Raw genomic sequence first — 13,299 nt, 5'->3', positions numbered from 1 at the left:
TATATACATTACAGATATTTTATGGAATTTCTGTAACCATGGGGCTATAATAACTAAATATCACCAGTCTTTTAAATTCATTTTTGACTATTTATTGCAGGTCTGGTTTGTATGAAGTCGAGTACTTCAGTGGTTGAACTTGTTATGCTGCTTTGTTCACAGGTAAGGCATTCTCTGATTTTAATTGTATTAGTTTCTTTGCATAGTGCTGGATTACTGCCAGCCTCATAACTGTATCTTGCTGTTTGTTTGATTCTTCCATTTCAGTATGAGAAAATAAAAATCCATCTCTTCTAGTAGAATATAACTAGTAGATTTATATATATATATTAATAGATTCCATAGTTTCTCTGTATTCACAGGGTATACATCATATATTTGCCTTTGTTTTGTAAAAGTGTGTGGATGTACATTATGCACTTTTTCTGTGTATGAACTCTCTTTCAAGCCAGTTCTTATTTAGACTACGTAAATAGGATACTGTTGTCATAATTTTATGTTGAAATCTGTCTTTGAATTAGTAATTTTTTTTGAACTTTACTTCGTGGTGACTTTATTACTTTAACTATACATGACATAACTTACTGGATATATAAAAAGCAGAGGAATGTGGCTTAGGCAGTCCTCAAGAACTGGCAAAACAGAATATTTTCTATTTAAAAAATGCTGCGGTTAATTATTGGGGTTTTAGCATAGCACTAATGGGTTTCTCAGAAATCTCAATCAATTAACATTTTGAATTGCTTTCACAAGTAAAACATTCAAACCTAAAATAATCCCTTATACTGTTTGGATTGTTTATATGTCAATTTTAATTTTATTTGTTTTGACAGAAGTCCTGTTGGCTAATTTCATATATATAGCCTTTTACTTGAAGCTGCCAGTAATTAGTTATCAGCAAACATTTTAGAATTTTGCTCATTTTGTAAAATATAAGAAAAACACAATGGCCTAATAGATCCAAATAACTTCACAAGTTTTTACATTTCTCTAAAGACTTATTAATAGTGTTTCATTTACCAAGTTCCCCACAGATTCATAATGCCAGTTAAACTTAAACCAAGTTAGTCTATAAAATGCCCAGCTTAACTTGTTATATTATTACCAAGGAAAATTACTTGTTTGTAGCTTTACTTGAGCATTCACTGCTGCACGTGGAGAGCATGCACCAAAAATGTACTGAAAACAAACGAGTTTCTGTGGGTAATTGAAATGAAGATCTACTTTTGAGGAATCTATCTGAAAATAATTAACATTTACAACTGATTTTGGGGAAGGGGGTTCCAACTTACCTGCTGTTTGCCAGTCTGTAGGTTGCATTTCTTCAAGCTTGTGTCATAAGGAAATCATTAACTCTTGTTTTCCTTTTTATTACTCTTCTTTTTTTTTCTTCCTCTTTTAGCCAGGGTGGATATTTGTTAGGGAAATGTAAAAGAAAAATACATCCCTAGCAGGAATCCTCAGTGGGATTTGAACTTCAAACCTTCTCCAGCAGGGCACTTGAAAAATTTGTTACCTAATGGTGATGTCCTGGGTTCCAGGAAAATTCCAAAAGATCCATTAAGACTTTTGAGCTCTATGTTCATGTCATGTAACTTTTTTTTTTTCTTCCTTTCTTTTTTTTTAGCAGCTTTTGAAACATTTTCTTGAGGGAAGGAATAACTTACAGTCCTTTCTTCCGTAGCCTTTAGTTTTACTGCAGTTCTCAGGAATAAAGTGGAATGTAGCATTAGGGTCTAGTGTCTTTGATGGCCTCATCATCTAATCATAGGTTTAACATTACTCATTTGCTGGCTCCAGGAATTCCTGCCATTAAGGGCCCTAGAGATGAAACTTTGCCTCAAATATTGATTGAAAGGAAGAGAGAGAAATTTAAGCTCTTTCTGCAATGCTTTTTCTTTAGTCATCCCAGTGAAGCTGTGTTACAAATGCAGCTAAATCAATTTGTTATTTTTATTAGTGTTATACATGTTATTTATTATTTAAAAATATTGGTGTATTTTAAAAGTAAGATTCTATATTAAGATTTTATACCTGAAATAATGTGAAGAGCCTACTAATTCTGAACTTTGGAATAATTATTCATTTTCTTCAGTGTTTGCTTGGGAGAGCTATTTTCCATCTACCCACTACCTGGTGAAATTGCAAGCTTTTTTTTTTTTATACCCCATCTGATACTTCACGGTTGTTTCTTTATCTTCTAAATAAGGAAGATTTTGTATCCTGATGTCCATTTATTATCAAGTACTTCAGAAGCCAATGCTGTAATGTCTGTTGGTGGGGATGTTAAATGTTTCTCCAGGAATTGGTCAACAGGGGGCTGTAGTGGTGCAAATTGCATTCTCCTCCCCTCCCCTTCCTAACTCGAAAGGCATTGCTTCCGTAACTTGCATCTCCACAGAATATTGTATTTTATCCTATAGGTGTACTAAACAATTAGGTGTGTAGTTCTGTTCATCTGCAGGAGAAATGTTGTTATTTTTTTCTATTGATTTTTTAAAACTGTCAAAAAACCCACAAAGTAAATGCTATAAAGATACTAATACGTAAGGCAGCTAGAAGAAGAGAATGGCAGACAGACAAATATCATAATGCAGCCTCTAGCTAACAGAACTCGGAATTAGGAGTTTAGGAGGTGTTGTCTGCAGCAAATGAGGTTAACTCATCTCTATAAAAAAAAGAGATACTGCTACCTAAGCTTTTCCATATGATAAATTGAGTAATTTGAACTGGAAAGACTCTATAAAGCACTGTGGTTTTTTAGTAATCCTAATGTAACCAGGGCTTTTCTTCCTAACACGGGTAAATCCTTCATATTCAAATTGAATGACATTTTACAGATTATGTGGGGAAGTTTGAAATCTGTCACTCAAAAGATAGATGATGATATTAAAAACCTTTGAAAAGCACAATTTTGTTTGCACAGAACAGAGTAACTTTAGACATTGAAAAGGAAAGGGAAAAGCAAAGTTTGTTTTCCTTTCATTTGCTACAGCAAATTAGATGCTTTTATGCTCTTTATGTTGGAAATTCCATGTTAACGACTACAGATTAGCAAGGATGTCAGAATTTTTTTTCTTATCTGAGCTCCTGAATAAAATCAACATTGCCAGCAGCTCACGTCCAAGGTATGGTCTAAATTTACATGAAATATCATATTACAAATGTCTGAAGGTACATGTCATGGATAATTCAGTTCATATGGGCAGCCTTTTAGACTCTGAGGGATATGCAATCAAGCCTTTGCCCCAAAGGAATTTGGAGTTTCTGTGAAAAATACATTGTAAGTTTTAAAGGAACTCCTGTAGGGATAGTGCATCATTTGTGGGTTTGGGGAAGACGAAAAAGTTCTACTCTTTGTATTAAGAATCTCTCTTGCACTGTAACTTGCTTCCCTGTACCCGTTCCATTTTTTCCTAGTATCACCTACTTCACTAGATTAAAATTTGGGTTAATTTGAAGGCTTTATTTTCTTTATTTCTTATATAAACCAAAAGCATACATCCAAGTACTTGAAATATATTTTTTTTAGATAACTGATACTAAACATATAATGATTTTCACTTTTCATAAAGCAGACATTTTCATTTGGATTTAGTCTATTTTAACATAAAACGGATGAAGATGTGTTATGTTTGACAAGATCTGTGCTTGATTAGCTGGTCTTTGTTCCCTCAGCCTAGTTGAGCATGTCACAGCTGTGTTGCTGTTGGAGTGGCAGATTTCTTCAATAAACCATACAATTTTTTTAAAAAATATATTAATTTTTGCAGGGTAGTTCCTTCTTACATCAGATTTACATTTCAATTACTTTTTTCTTATTCTGTGTTTTGTTTTTTTTTTCTAGTCAAAACACTACAATAATTTCTAATTACTTCCAGATCTTTTGCAAATTTTTTTCTTTGGGGATACAGCTTCTGCAGAAACTGAATGATGTTATCCCATAGGAGTTTTATCTCATACCACTTGTATTTTTCTGCATCTTATCTATTAATAGGGAAAATTTATTTTCTTAAACAGAAAATATTGTCTTAGTGTTTAAGACATTTTGCTACCTGACCTGTTTAAAAATATAACTATTATAATGGATAAATGATTACTTTAGGAAAAAATGCTATGTCATTTCTGATTCTAGAATATGTGTAGGATATCTGACAAATTTCAGGATTTTGTAGTTTTCAATGCATCATTAATTCTGTTGATTTCCCCTCCCCCCCATGTTTGTTGTTCGATCAAGACTGTAATTCAGGAGCCTCCAAAGGAAATATCAAAACTAGAATAAAAATAATCCATTTCTGAATCACTGTGTTGAAGAAAAAGATTTTTTTTAGATGCTATCCGTTATAAATAGGTTTTTATTAGAAGAACTGTATGAGGAATGAGGAAAAGGATATACATAACCAAGAAATGCTTTACTTAAAACTGGCAATTAAAACCTTTTAGGAGATTCTCATCGTCCCTCATAATTAAGCTGTAAATTTTTTACTTTTATGAAAAAATACAGAACTTAAAATGCCTTAAATAAAGCAAACTATACCAAGAGTATATCCATAACTTAACAAACTCCAGTATGTAACTAATGGATAAATCCAGCTTCAGCCATGCCTTTCGAATGTTGGTTAACAGTGTGAGCCTCATAAATGAGTTATCCATGCTGTCTTATCTATTAACCTGGAAACTTAGAAGCTGCTTGGGCTGAATCCAGTCTGTCTCTCCATGTCACAGGCAGCCATTCAGTACATACTTAATCAAAAAAAATCTGTGAAGGATCTGCTCCCATGCAGCACAGTCCACGAAGCACTTTCCAGCAGCTTGACACATGTAAAACATAGTAATTGTATACTGCTATATATACTACAGCAATCAAAACTATAAAGTGGCAAAATGGGGAAGAAGGTGGCAGAGGGGAAGGCAAATGAGTGCATTGCCTGTTGTCCTAAGTGGCAAGAAAAAAGTTGAAATAATATCAAGAAATTAATCCCACTCCAAGGAGAGGTTGGAAAAACAAACAAACAGATAAAAAAAAGATGTGCCTTTCCAGTGCAAATTCAAAGGAAATTCTCACTGAGGAAATTTGGTGATAGGTTTAGCTCTGAGAACATAGGAAGACCCATCAGTCAGGCACTGGAGACATTTCAGTACACACTAGCACGTCTAAATGTGCATTCTGCCTCAAAGTATGGGATAGCTCTTGGGCTTCAGAAACTGGCAGCTGCCCAACACAGAAACCAAGCAGAAAATGAAATCCTTTTCTGGTCACTACAGATGACCAGAAGAAGCCCTGAATTGTGGGATTCATATAAGAAACATAATCCATCCTTCTTGATACTAAACATACTCTATTCAAGGCTTTCTAGAGAAGTTTAAGTAGGAATTCTCCAGCTCTGCTGTACAGTGCCTTCTTATCAAGCACCATGCTCACAGGTATCTTACCAGGCTCCATCGTAAGATGGTTAGCTTTATTTCTGTACTACACTATTTGTATGTCCAGTTATATTTTAATTTTATGCATTATTAGAAACCTTTTAATTTTCATTATAGATTTATTTGTAATAATTTTGTATCTGTTTACTCTTGTTTCCAGTATCAGATTCAAGTTTAATTTTGCTTGTTGGTCCTTATTTATTCCCTCCAAAGGTATTCCTAGAGTTCTCATACTCCTTAATTTTTGTTTGATAAGTGATAGCCCTTTCAGAGTAACTATGATAGTAGCACACTAACAGAAGTGTTTGCTATTTGTCAGTAGGAAGGCTGAAGACAAGTTAAATAATGACTGCTTCTCTTAAATCTAAAGAACAATGAACCTAGGACTTAATCTACTTAGGAAATTAAGTCTGATATAACTTCAATGGTGAAATTAAGGTTGGTTACACAAATTCTTATGGAGGTGTAATTTTTTAATCTTTCTTTTTCCTAATCATGAAACAAGTTGGACGTTTTACCTTTGGCCATGTTTTCCCATTTGTCCTATTGGGTTATCCACTGTCTCTGTATTTGTACCAGTGCAACTTGGAGGAGACAATGCTGCATATTATATCACTGCAAAAGTTGGAATTAAAATTTGATGGACACTAGAAAGGTGTATGAAAATGTCAGTCATGTAGCTGTAGACTGAGGCTTTGTAACTTCACTTTTGACCACAGACTGAAATTTAAGTTCAATAAAGAAAGTCTTTGTAGCTGAAGCAAGTGCTTTCTCTAATATTGTCATCTTGTTTGGACTATATAAAGGTCCAGCAAGAGAGAAACAACATTTTGCTGTGTCCTTATCCATTGTCAAATATGGTACAGCTTAAACGTGTACTTATGTTCTGTTGTTGATTTGGAGCTTTTCAGAATCCAGAACATGGCCTGTACACAAATAAGTTGTTAAGCGCACTCAGTGTAATTTCCAAAACCAGAAATTAACTCCAGTACAGGCTACAGGGGAAGTAGAAAACTTTTTCCTTTATATTTTTTTGGTCTGGAAATTAAGTGGGTTTTGGGGGGTATTGGGTTTTTTTGTGGGTTTTCTGGGGTTTTTTTGGTGTTTGTTCCCTGCCACCACCCCACCACCCCCCCTCAGTGTTTCTCACTTGCTTTATAGATTTCTGGAAGTTTTCCAAAATATTATCATTTTGCATTTTTTTTTCTTTTTTTTTTTAATGCTAAAGGGGTGTCAGAGGACTTTTCTTGCATTAATTCCTTGTCCATGTGTGGAATGTCTTCCAGCCGAATCTCAGTCTTCGTCTCTTGGCCATCTGCTTCTGATAATCTATCTTTCAAATGGAAACCATCAGTGTATTCTTTCCCACTTGTTGGCAATTTTACTTTCTTGATTATTCCGTGAAATGTCCTTTTAGATCCCCGTACAATCAGAAAACTACTTCTGTGTTTTGCCTTTAGTAATAAGCAGGAACTCTTCTTCAATATCTTCCTTACAACAGTGTCATCATGGAACTTCTGGTCCTTTCTCTTGCCTGTCCTTGTCACAGTATTTATGTCAAAAAATGTCAAAGAGTACATTTATTACATATCAGTGAGCTGCTGATCTGAATCTGTTCTCGATTCATGGCAAGACAGGCAGCATCAGAAAACTGTAAGAATTACTTTCCCCATATCCTAGTATGGCAAGGTGTCTTCCCCTGCTCTGTTAAGTTGCCTACAATTGAGAAGGATCTTCGATCAGAGGAAAACACCTAGAAAGTCAGAAAGGGTCAGCTAGTATTTCTTAAAGGGCTGAGAAAGAGTGCAAAAGTTCATTATTGGAGATCATCATTATTAATAAATATACCATAGTTTTGAGGGGTTTCACTATATATATATATAATGGAGACAATATGAGGAGTAGTTTTTTGTACATCAAAAAGTCTTCTCTTTAATGATGTGTTTTGGAAGATTTCACATTAGTTATCCACCTCTAACATCAAAGATTGGTTGAGTAATAAGTGGACTGGCTTTTAGGATTAATAGCCATACATAGCAAAACATGTTGTTAATAAGAAATTTTGTGTCTCTTAAATGAAGAACTATTTTTCCAGTCAAGAAGTAAGCTCTAGAAGTTGTGCACATGCATGTATCTTCTACCACATATCTTCTGTTTGTATTAGAAGATAGGCAGAATTTCTACAAGGTGATGAAAGTTAATATTGTATCATCTAAATAAATGTGGCCATTTCCCTAGTCTTGTTTGGATAATGTCAATGTTTTTGCAAGTAAGGATTTTTCCCTCCCTTTCCTTCTAAGATACCAATGAATTGTGCCTCTGGGAACATTTTACTTCATTTCCAAGATAAATTGGGCAATTACAACAGGTGATCAGAAGGGCAATGGGTCTGTGTGTTTCCAAGAAAGCAAAAAATTAAGATATTACTCCAAGTCAAGAAAATAGAGGGGAAATGAGGCTTTAGTCTTGTGAAAGTGAAATCTAAAACTTCCTGTTACCTTTGCTGCATTGTTAAAGTCATATTCATGTAAATAGTGTTGTGAAAGTTTCACATTTTTTTTCCTTTCTGTGATTTGGCCAGAAGCCCAGTGTATTCCAATACTGGCAGATTTGCCTTCCAGGAGGATGTCGTCAGTCATTCTGCAACTTCCTTATTGTGGGAAATAGTCGCTTTTAAAATGGATGACCTATCATAAAATCCTAAAATTGATCCCAAATTTACTTGAAAGAGTAGACCAAAAATACATTTTATTTATCATCTATCAGCACTGTACATGTGAGTGTGAGAGAAGGGTAAAGGCAGTAAAACTGGAATTCCTAGATCTGATTCTCATTCCAAACAATAATGGAAAGTTTTAAGACTCCAATATCTTTAGATAAATTCTTCTAGGAATGGTAGGGACAGTCCTATGATCTTAAAAACTGTATAATCTTCTCAAAAATTTATGAGTAATCTGCTAAAAAGTTTATGAGGCTGTATCTTGAAATCTGTTGTTTTTTCTGTTTTTGCCTACTTTTAATGGATATGGTTTTCTGCCATAAAGAAATATTTCCTTCAATCTTGTAACATTTCCTTTGAATCTTTCCTCTTAAATGAGGTAAAGCAAGTTATTGCTGATTTTAGAAGGTAACTTCACAACATGGAGTTCAAACCCAAACTAAATTACATGTATGTTGTGAATTGCAAACACATTTTTATAAAATTTCCTCTTCCTTCTCCTGATAAAAGGTAGCATCTGTTCAGCACCGTACAAGACTTTTCTCCAAACACAGGCAAGGGTCTAAAAGAGGAGAGTCAATATAATAGAATTTCTCAAGAAGTTATGATTAAAATACAATGATTGAAGAATTGAGGTATCAACTGAGTTATTAGTATCTTAGACTAGAAAATTCAATAAATATTCAATATGATTGTTGTGGTTTAACCCCAGCTGGTAACTAAACACCACACAGCCACTTGCTTACTCACTCCCCACTCAGAAGGATGGGGGAAAGAGAATTGGAAGGGTAAAAGTGAGAAAATTGCGGGTCGAGATAGAAACAGTTTAAGAATTGAAATATTGTTGTTGTTGTTGTTGTTGTTGTTATTAAAATAACAAAAAAGAGAGAAAAATAAAACCCGAGAAAGACAAGTGATGCAAATGAAAAACAATCACTCACCACCAACCAAATGATGCCCAGCAAGTCCCCGAGCAGCGGCTCCCCGGCCATCTTTCCCCCTAGTTTATATGCTGAGCATGACATCATATGTTATAGCATATCCCTTTGGTCAGTTGGGGTCAGCTGTCCCAACTGTGTCTCCTCACAATTTTTTGTGCACCCCCCAGCCTACTCGCTGGCAGGGTGGTATAAGGAGCAGAAAAGGCCTTGGCTTCTGCATAAGCACTGCTCAGCAGTAACAAAAACATCCTGGAATTATCAACACAAATCCAAAACAGAGCCCCATACCAGCTACTATGAGAAAAATTAACTCTACCCCAGCCAAAACCAGCACAATGACAACAGGAGAAAAAAAAATACTCAGATTAGTTTAAGACACGGAGAAGAGAGCATTCCAAAGAAGATACAATTGATTGAGACAGTGGCACCTGTAGTGGAAGGAGAATTGTGGGGTGATTACTACACCAGGTATCTGTCCATTCAGTAACTGCAGTTTGTTGAGAAACTTCTAATTTGTGATACAATTTTAGACTTCCTTCCAGAAAGTCAAAAGGGTGAGAGAGCTCTCATGTAAATTATAAAAACTCTGAGAATAACTATTGCTTTTTCTTTAATAAAAATATTATGTCAGAAGTATTATTTATTTTTAATATTATCACAAGATTATTTTATTTTAATTCTAATCATCATGAATAAAAAATTAAAAATTATTGTTAGCAAAAGTTGATTTGGAAAGAAGTATAATATAAACCAAAAAAAGTTCTTAGCATGCCACGCCTACTTGTTCCTGTTTTGCTCCTTCACTATTATTTTTTACCTGTGCAAATTTTCTGGTATCAGTGTAACATGTTGCTGTATGTGTTAACACTGTCTGGCCTCCTTTTTCTTTCCTTTTTTTGTTTTGTTTTGTTTTGTTTTGTTTTGTTTTAGTGTCATAGGGATTGGAGAATTTTAAAGAAATAAGACTAGGAATGTACACTCAAAAGTAAATTTTTTCTTAATGTATGTCATGACTCAAAAAAAAAAAACCCAACTGGATTTCAAGTAATATCTGTACTGTGTTATGGTTCATTATTTAGAGTTTTTAGCCTTTTACTCTCACCCCAGTTTTATTAATCTCCTGTCCTGCTCTGCATGGACAGTTCCATAACAGGATTCAATCTGAACATTCTATCAGGGAACTGTTGCTTTCTGGACGCAGTGATGCTTTTCAAGTAACGACAGAATAGAGGAGGAGGAGAAGTTAGGTGGGGGCAGGAGAGCAGCAATTGCCAGTATCCTAGTAACAGTACATTTTTGATATCTTCAATAGAAGTTTACATAATATAAAATATTTAGAACATAGCCATACTGAACAGTAATTGAACTGAATGTCTAAAGTTATGTTTGTTTATTCAACATGAATAAAGTTAAAAATGAAATTGGATATCTTGATTCTGATTTCAGTACAAAGAAGTGGTAAGTGTCATCATTCTTGAACGCTGTCTGTGTTAGTCTCTAAATGTGCCTCTATCTCTGAGTCTTCTACACCCTACTTGTTCCGAGAGGTGCACTGCTGGCAGTAATAGTCATCCCTGCCTGCCCTATCAAGCAGGAACCCCAAGGGAAGAAAGATCAACATATTCCTCTTGTATAGAAGGAATTCTCTGGCACACGATTTTGTCAAAGTCTTACATTACTTCAGCATGTAATTGGCATCAACATTTTTGAGGTACAGAAAAGTCCCCCAGCTCTTGTTTGAAGGCCCAGAAGATTCAGGATATGAACGACACAAAACCCACCTGAGATGGGTAGGTTTATGATATATGCCTATAGCATAAATTTTCCAACCACTGTTACTGTATCCATTACATTTGGTATTTATCTTTCTGCTTCATGCATCTTGACAGTGAGAAAGGTTTTCTGTGGAATCTAAGATAATATAAACAAAATTGCTGCAGATTGTTTGAGCATATAACTCCACATCTTAATCCAGTTCTTAAAGTTCATGCAGTGATCTGAATAGCCATTGCTGGCATTTCTAAGCATTTCAGTTCATTGTTGGGGTCTTTTAAAAAGAAACTGGAAAAAAAAGAAAAGAAAAAAAAGATGCCTCTTCACAAGAACAGTTCACCTCTCAGGATCATGAATCTGTTATATTAAATTATGCCTAAAACTGAGAGGAAATTGTAATAGTAATAATTATTCCCTTATTTATGGATTAATGGACGGTTGGGAGTTTGTAGTGAAGTTTGTAGTAGCGACTTTGTAGTGGAGCAATGCGTGAACCCTGAATCCTAGTTTCTTTCTGTTTCTGCATCATTATGTTTTCCACTAGTTTTTGGTAGATAGTTGGGCAGGTTTCACGCATTTTTATCACGAATAATTACTTTGGATTTTGCACCCACGGAGACATAATAAGAGATTTGTTTGCCTCTACATAGATATCTAATGGCTCTTTAGGTACTTTAAGATATCTCGCCTAAAATCCAGTTAGCTAATTTTGGATGTCCTGCAGTATCTGACACATTTGCATTGAGCAGGAAGATCTGAGAAAAGACCTGCAAAAATCTCTTGGTCTTTTGCAGACACAGGTAGAACCTCTGTCTCTCTTTAAAAATTGAATTAGCATGCTTTCTTCTAGCTGTCTTAGGAAGTCTTTTTTTTTTTTCTTCCCTTCTCTCTTTTCAACTTGCTTCCTGAACTGTAGACGTACCACTTCTGCTTTCCTGACTGCAAAGTCATAGCAGCTGTGGTGCAGAAAAGCATCACAAAAGAAAATGCTAACAGGGGTTTGTATAGTGTACAGTAAAAGGCTCTGATTAATAAAAAAAAAAAAAAAAGCTACACCTCAAATACTATCTCTAACCCAGACTATTGTTTCTTAAAGTGTCACTGGGTGCCTATGTTTAGGCAATGGAAACTTTTCCTTCTTAGTTTCTCAGAGTGACTTTGTGCTATACCAAGGTGATTTAATTGCTTCCAAGAACTAGATCACTATGCTTGCTTCAGTTACTGGATTTGGAAAAGAACAAAATGAACAGCACTGAAGAAAGGACCTGTTGCAATGATTTTCTAGCCCACAAGCTAGAGACTTGAGTGCTGATACTCCATCTTCCCTAATCAGGACTTACCTGCTCAATAATGGGTTAAGAGTATGTTCATTATTTGGGTATTTTAGTAGCCTCTTATAAAACGGATCACAAGTACAAGATTATTATTGTTGGGGTTTTTTTAAGATGTATGACTTGGTCAAATCTGTGAATTTTCATAAGATCAATAAGAAGCACCTTGCTGACTAGTGACTAGTTTTGGCAACGTTTTGAGAAAATTTCCTTATCTATGCAAAGCTATCTTTTTTTTTTTTTCCCCCCATATCAGGGAACAAGCACTGGGAATTTCTGTCTGATTTTTTAGTCCCAGAAAAAATGTAATGTAAAGCAGAACAGTTCTGTAACTGTAACTCTCTCAAACTTCATACAAGAAGTCTCAGACTAGAAAATTTCTCTTTGAACTGTAATCCAGCTAATGTATTTTGATTTTTTTTCAGTATGAAGAAAAGTAAATGTTTATTACTCTTAAAGAAAAGTTTGAAGGAATTATCCCAAAAGAAAGTAATCTTTACTTGCTAGAGAGATATCTTGACCTTTTTTCATCTCAAATATCAGAAGTCTGTTGGTGTGATAGAGGCAGTGGGTTGTATGGCAAAAAGCTCTTTGTGATGCATTGAGATGTTTCTATTTAAATTAGTGGTATGTGAAGTAAAAGTTGTTATCTTTTAATATCTATTAGGTGGTTTAAATCAGTTTCAAAAGTTTATCTTGGAAATCCATGTTAATAGGAAAAGAATTTTAAAATCTCAGTTTGTTATTAGCAACTGGTTTTGATTTCACTGGTAATGGGGAAGAAACAAAGATTGAACTCAGGGGGATGGATGATACACAGATTATTGCCTGCCCTACATGATAAATTGTACAAGGTGTAACAGTGAAGCAACGTGAAGGAACTACTGCTGCCTACGCTTTGTTGCACTTAATATGTTCATTGGGCAACTGTATGAATTGGAGAAATAAGAGGTGTTTTCATATTCTCTAGACAAGGAAACTAAAGCTTGCTTAACAGTGAAACAGAACACATGACCGCCTAAAATTTAATTGAAAATCAGAATGAATTACAGTTTTTAAATGATCAGGTCGTTCTTCTTTGGGGGTGGGGGGAAGAGCATTACATTAAGAA

At 34.8% G+C, this 13,299-nt stretch overlaps 1 protein-coding gene across 7 annotated transcripts in view; it reads left to right on the top strand.

Annotated features, from left to right (window-relative positions):
* NBEA (neurobeachin) overlaps positions 1 to 13,299 on the top strand; it is a 517,855-nt gene that overhangs the window by 249,502 nt on the left and 255,054 nt on the right. For all 7 annotated transcript variants that reach the window (XM_054837772.1, XM_054837762.1, XM_054837753.1 and 4 more), the window contains one exon: positions 101 to 162. In XM_054837772.1, coding sequence (XP_054693747.1) covers positions 101 to 162 — 62 coding nt within the window. The remainder of the gene's footprint in view (positions 1 to 100; positions 163 to 13,299) is intronic.

The sequence above is a fragment of the Grus americana genome, chromosome 1 (assembly GCF_028858705.1).
Source record: "Grus americana isolate bGruAme1 chromosome 1, bGruAme1.mat, whole genome shotgun sequence".
Lineage (NCBI taxonomy): Eukaryota > Metazoa > Chordata > Aves > Gruiformes > Gruidae > Grus > Grus americana.
Note: the sequence above shows the minus strand (reverse complement) of the source record. Positions and strands in the feature narration are given on the sequence as shown.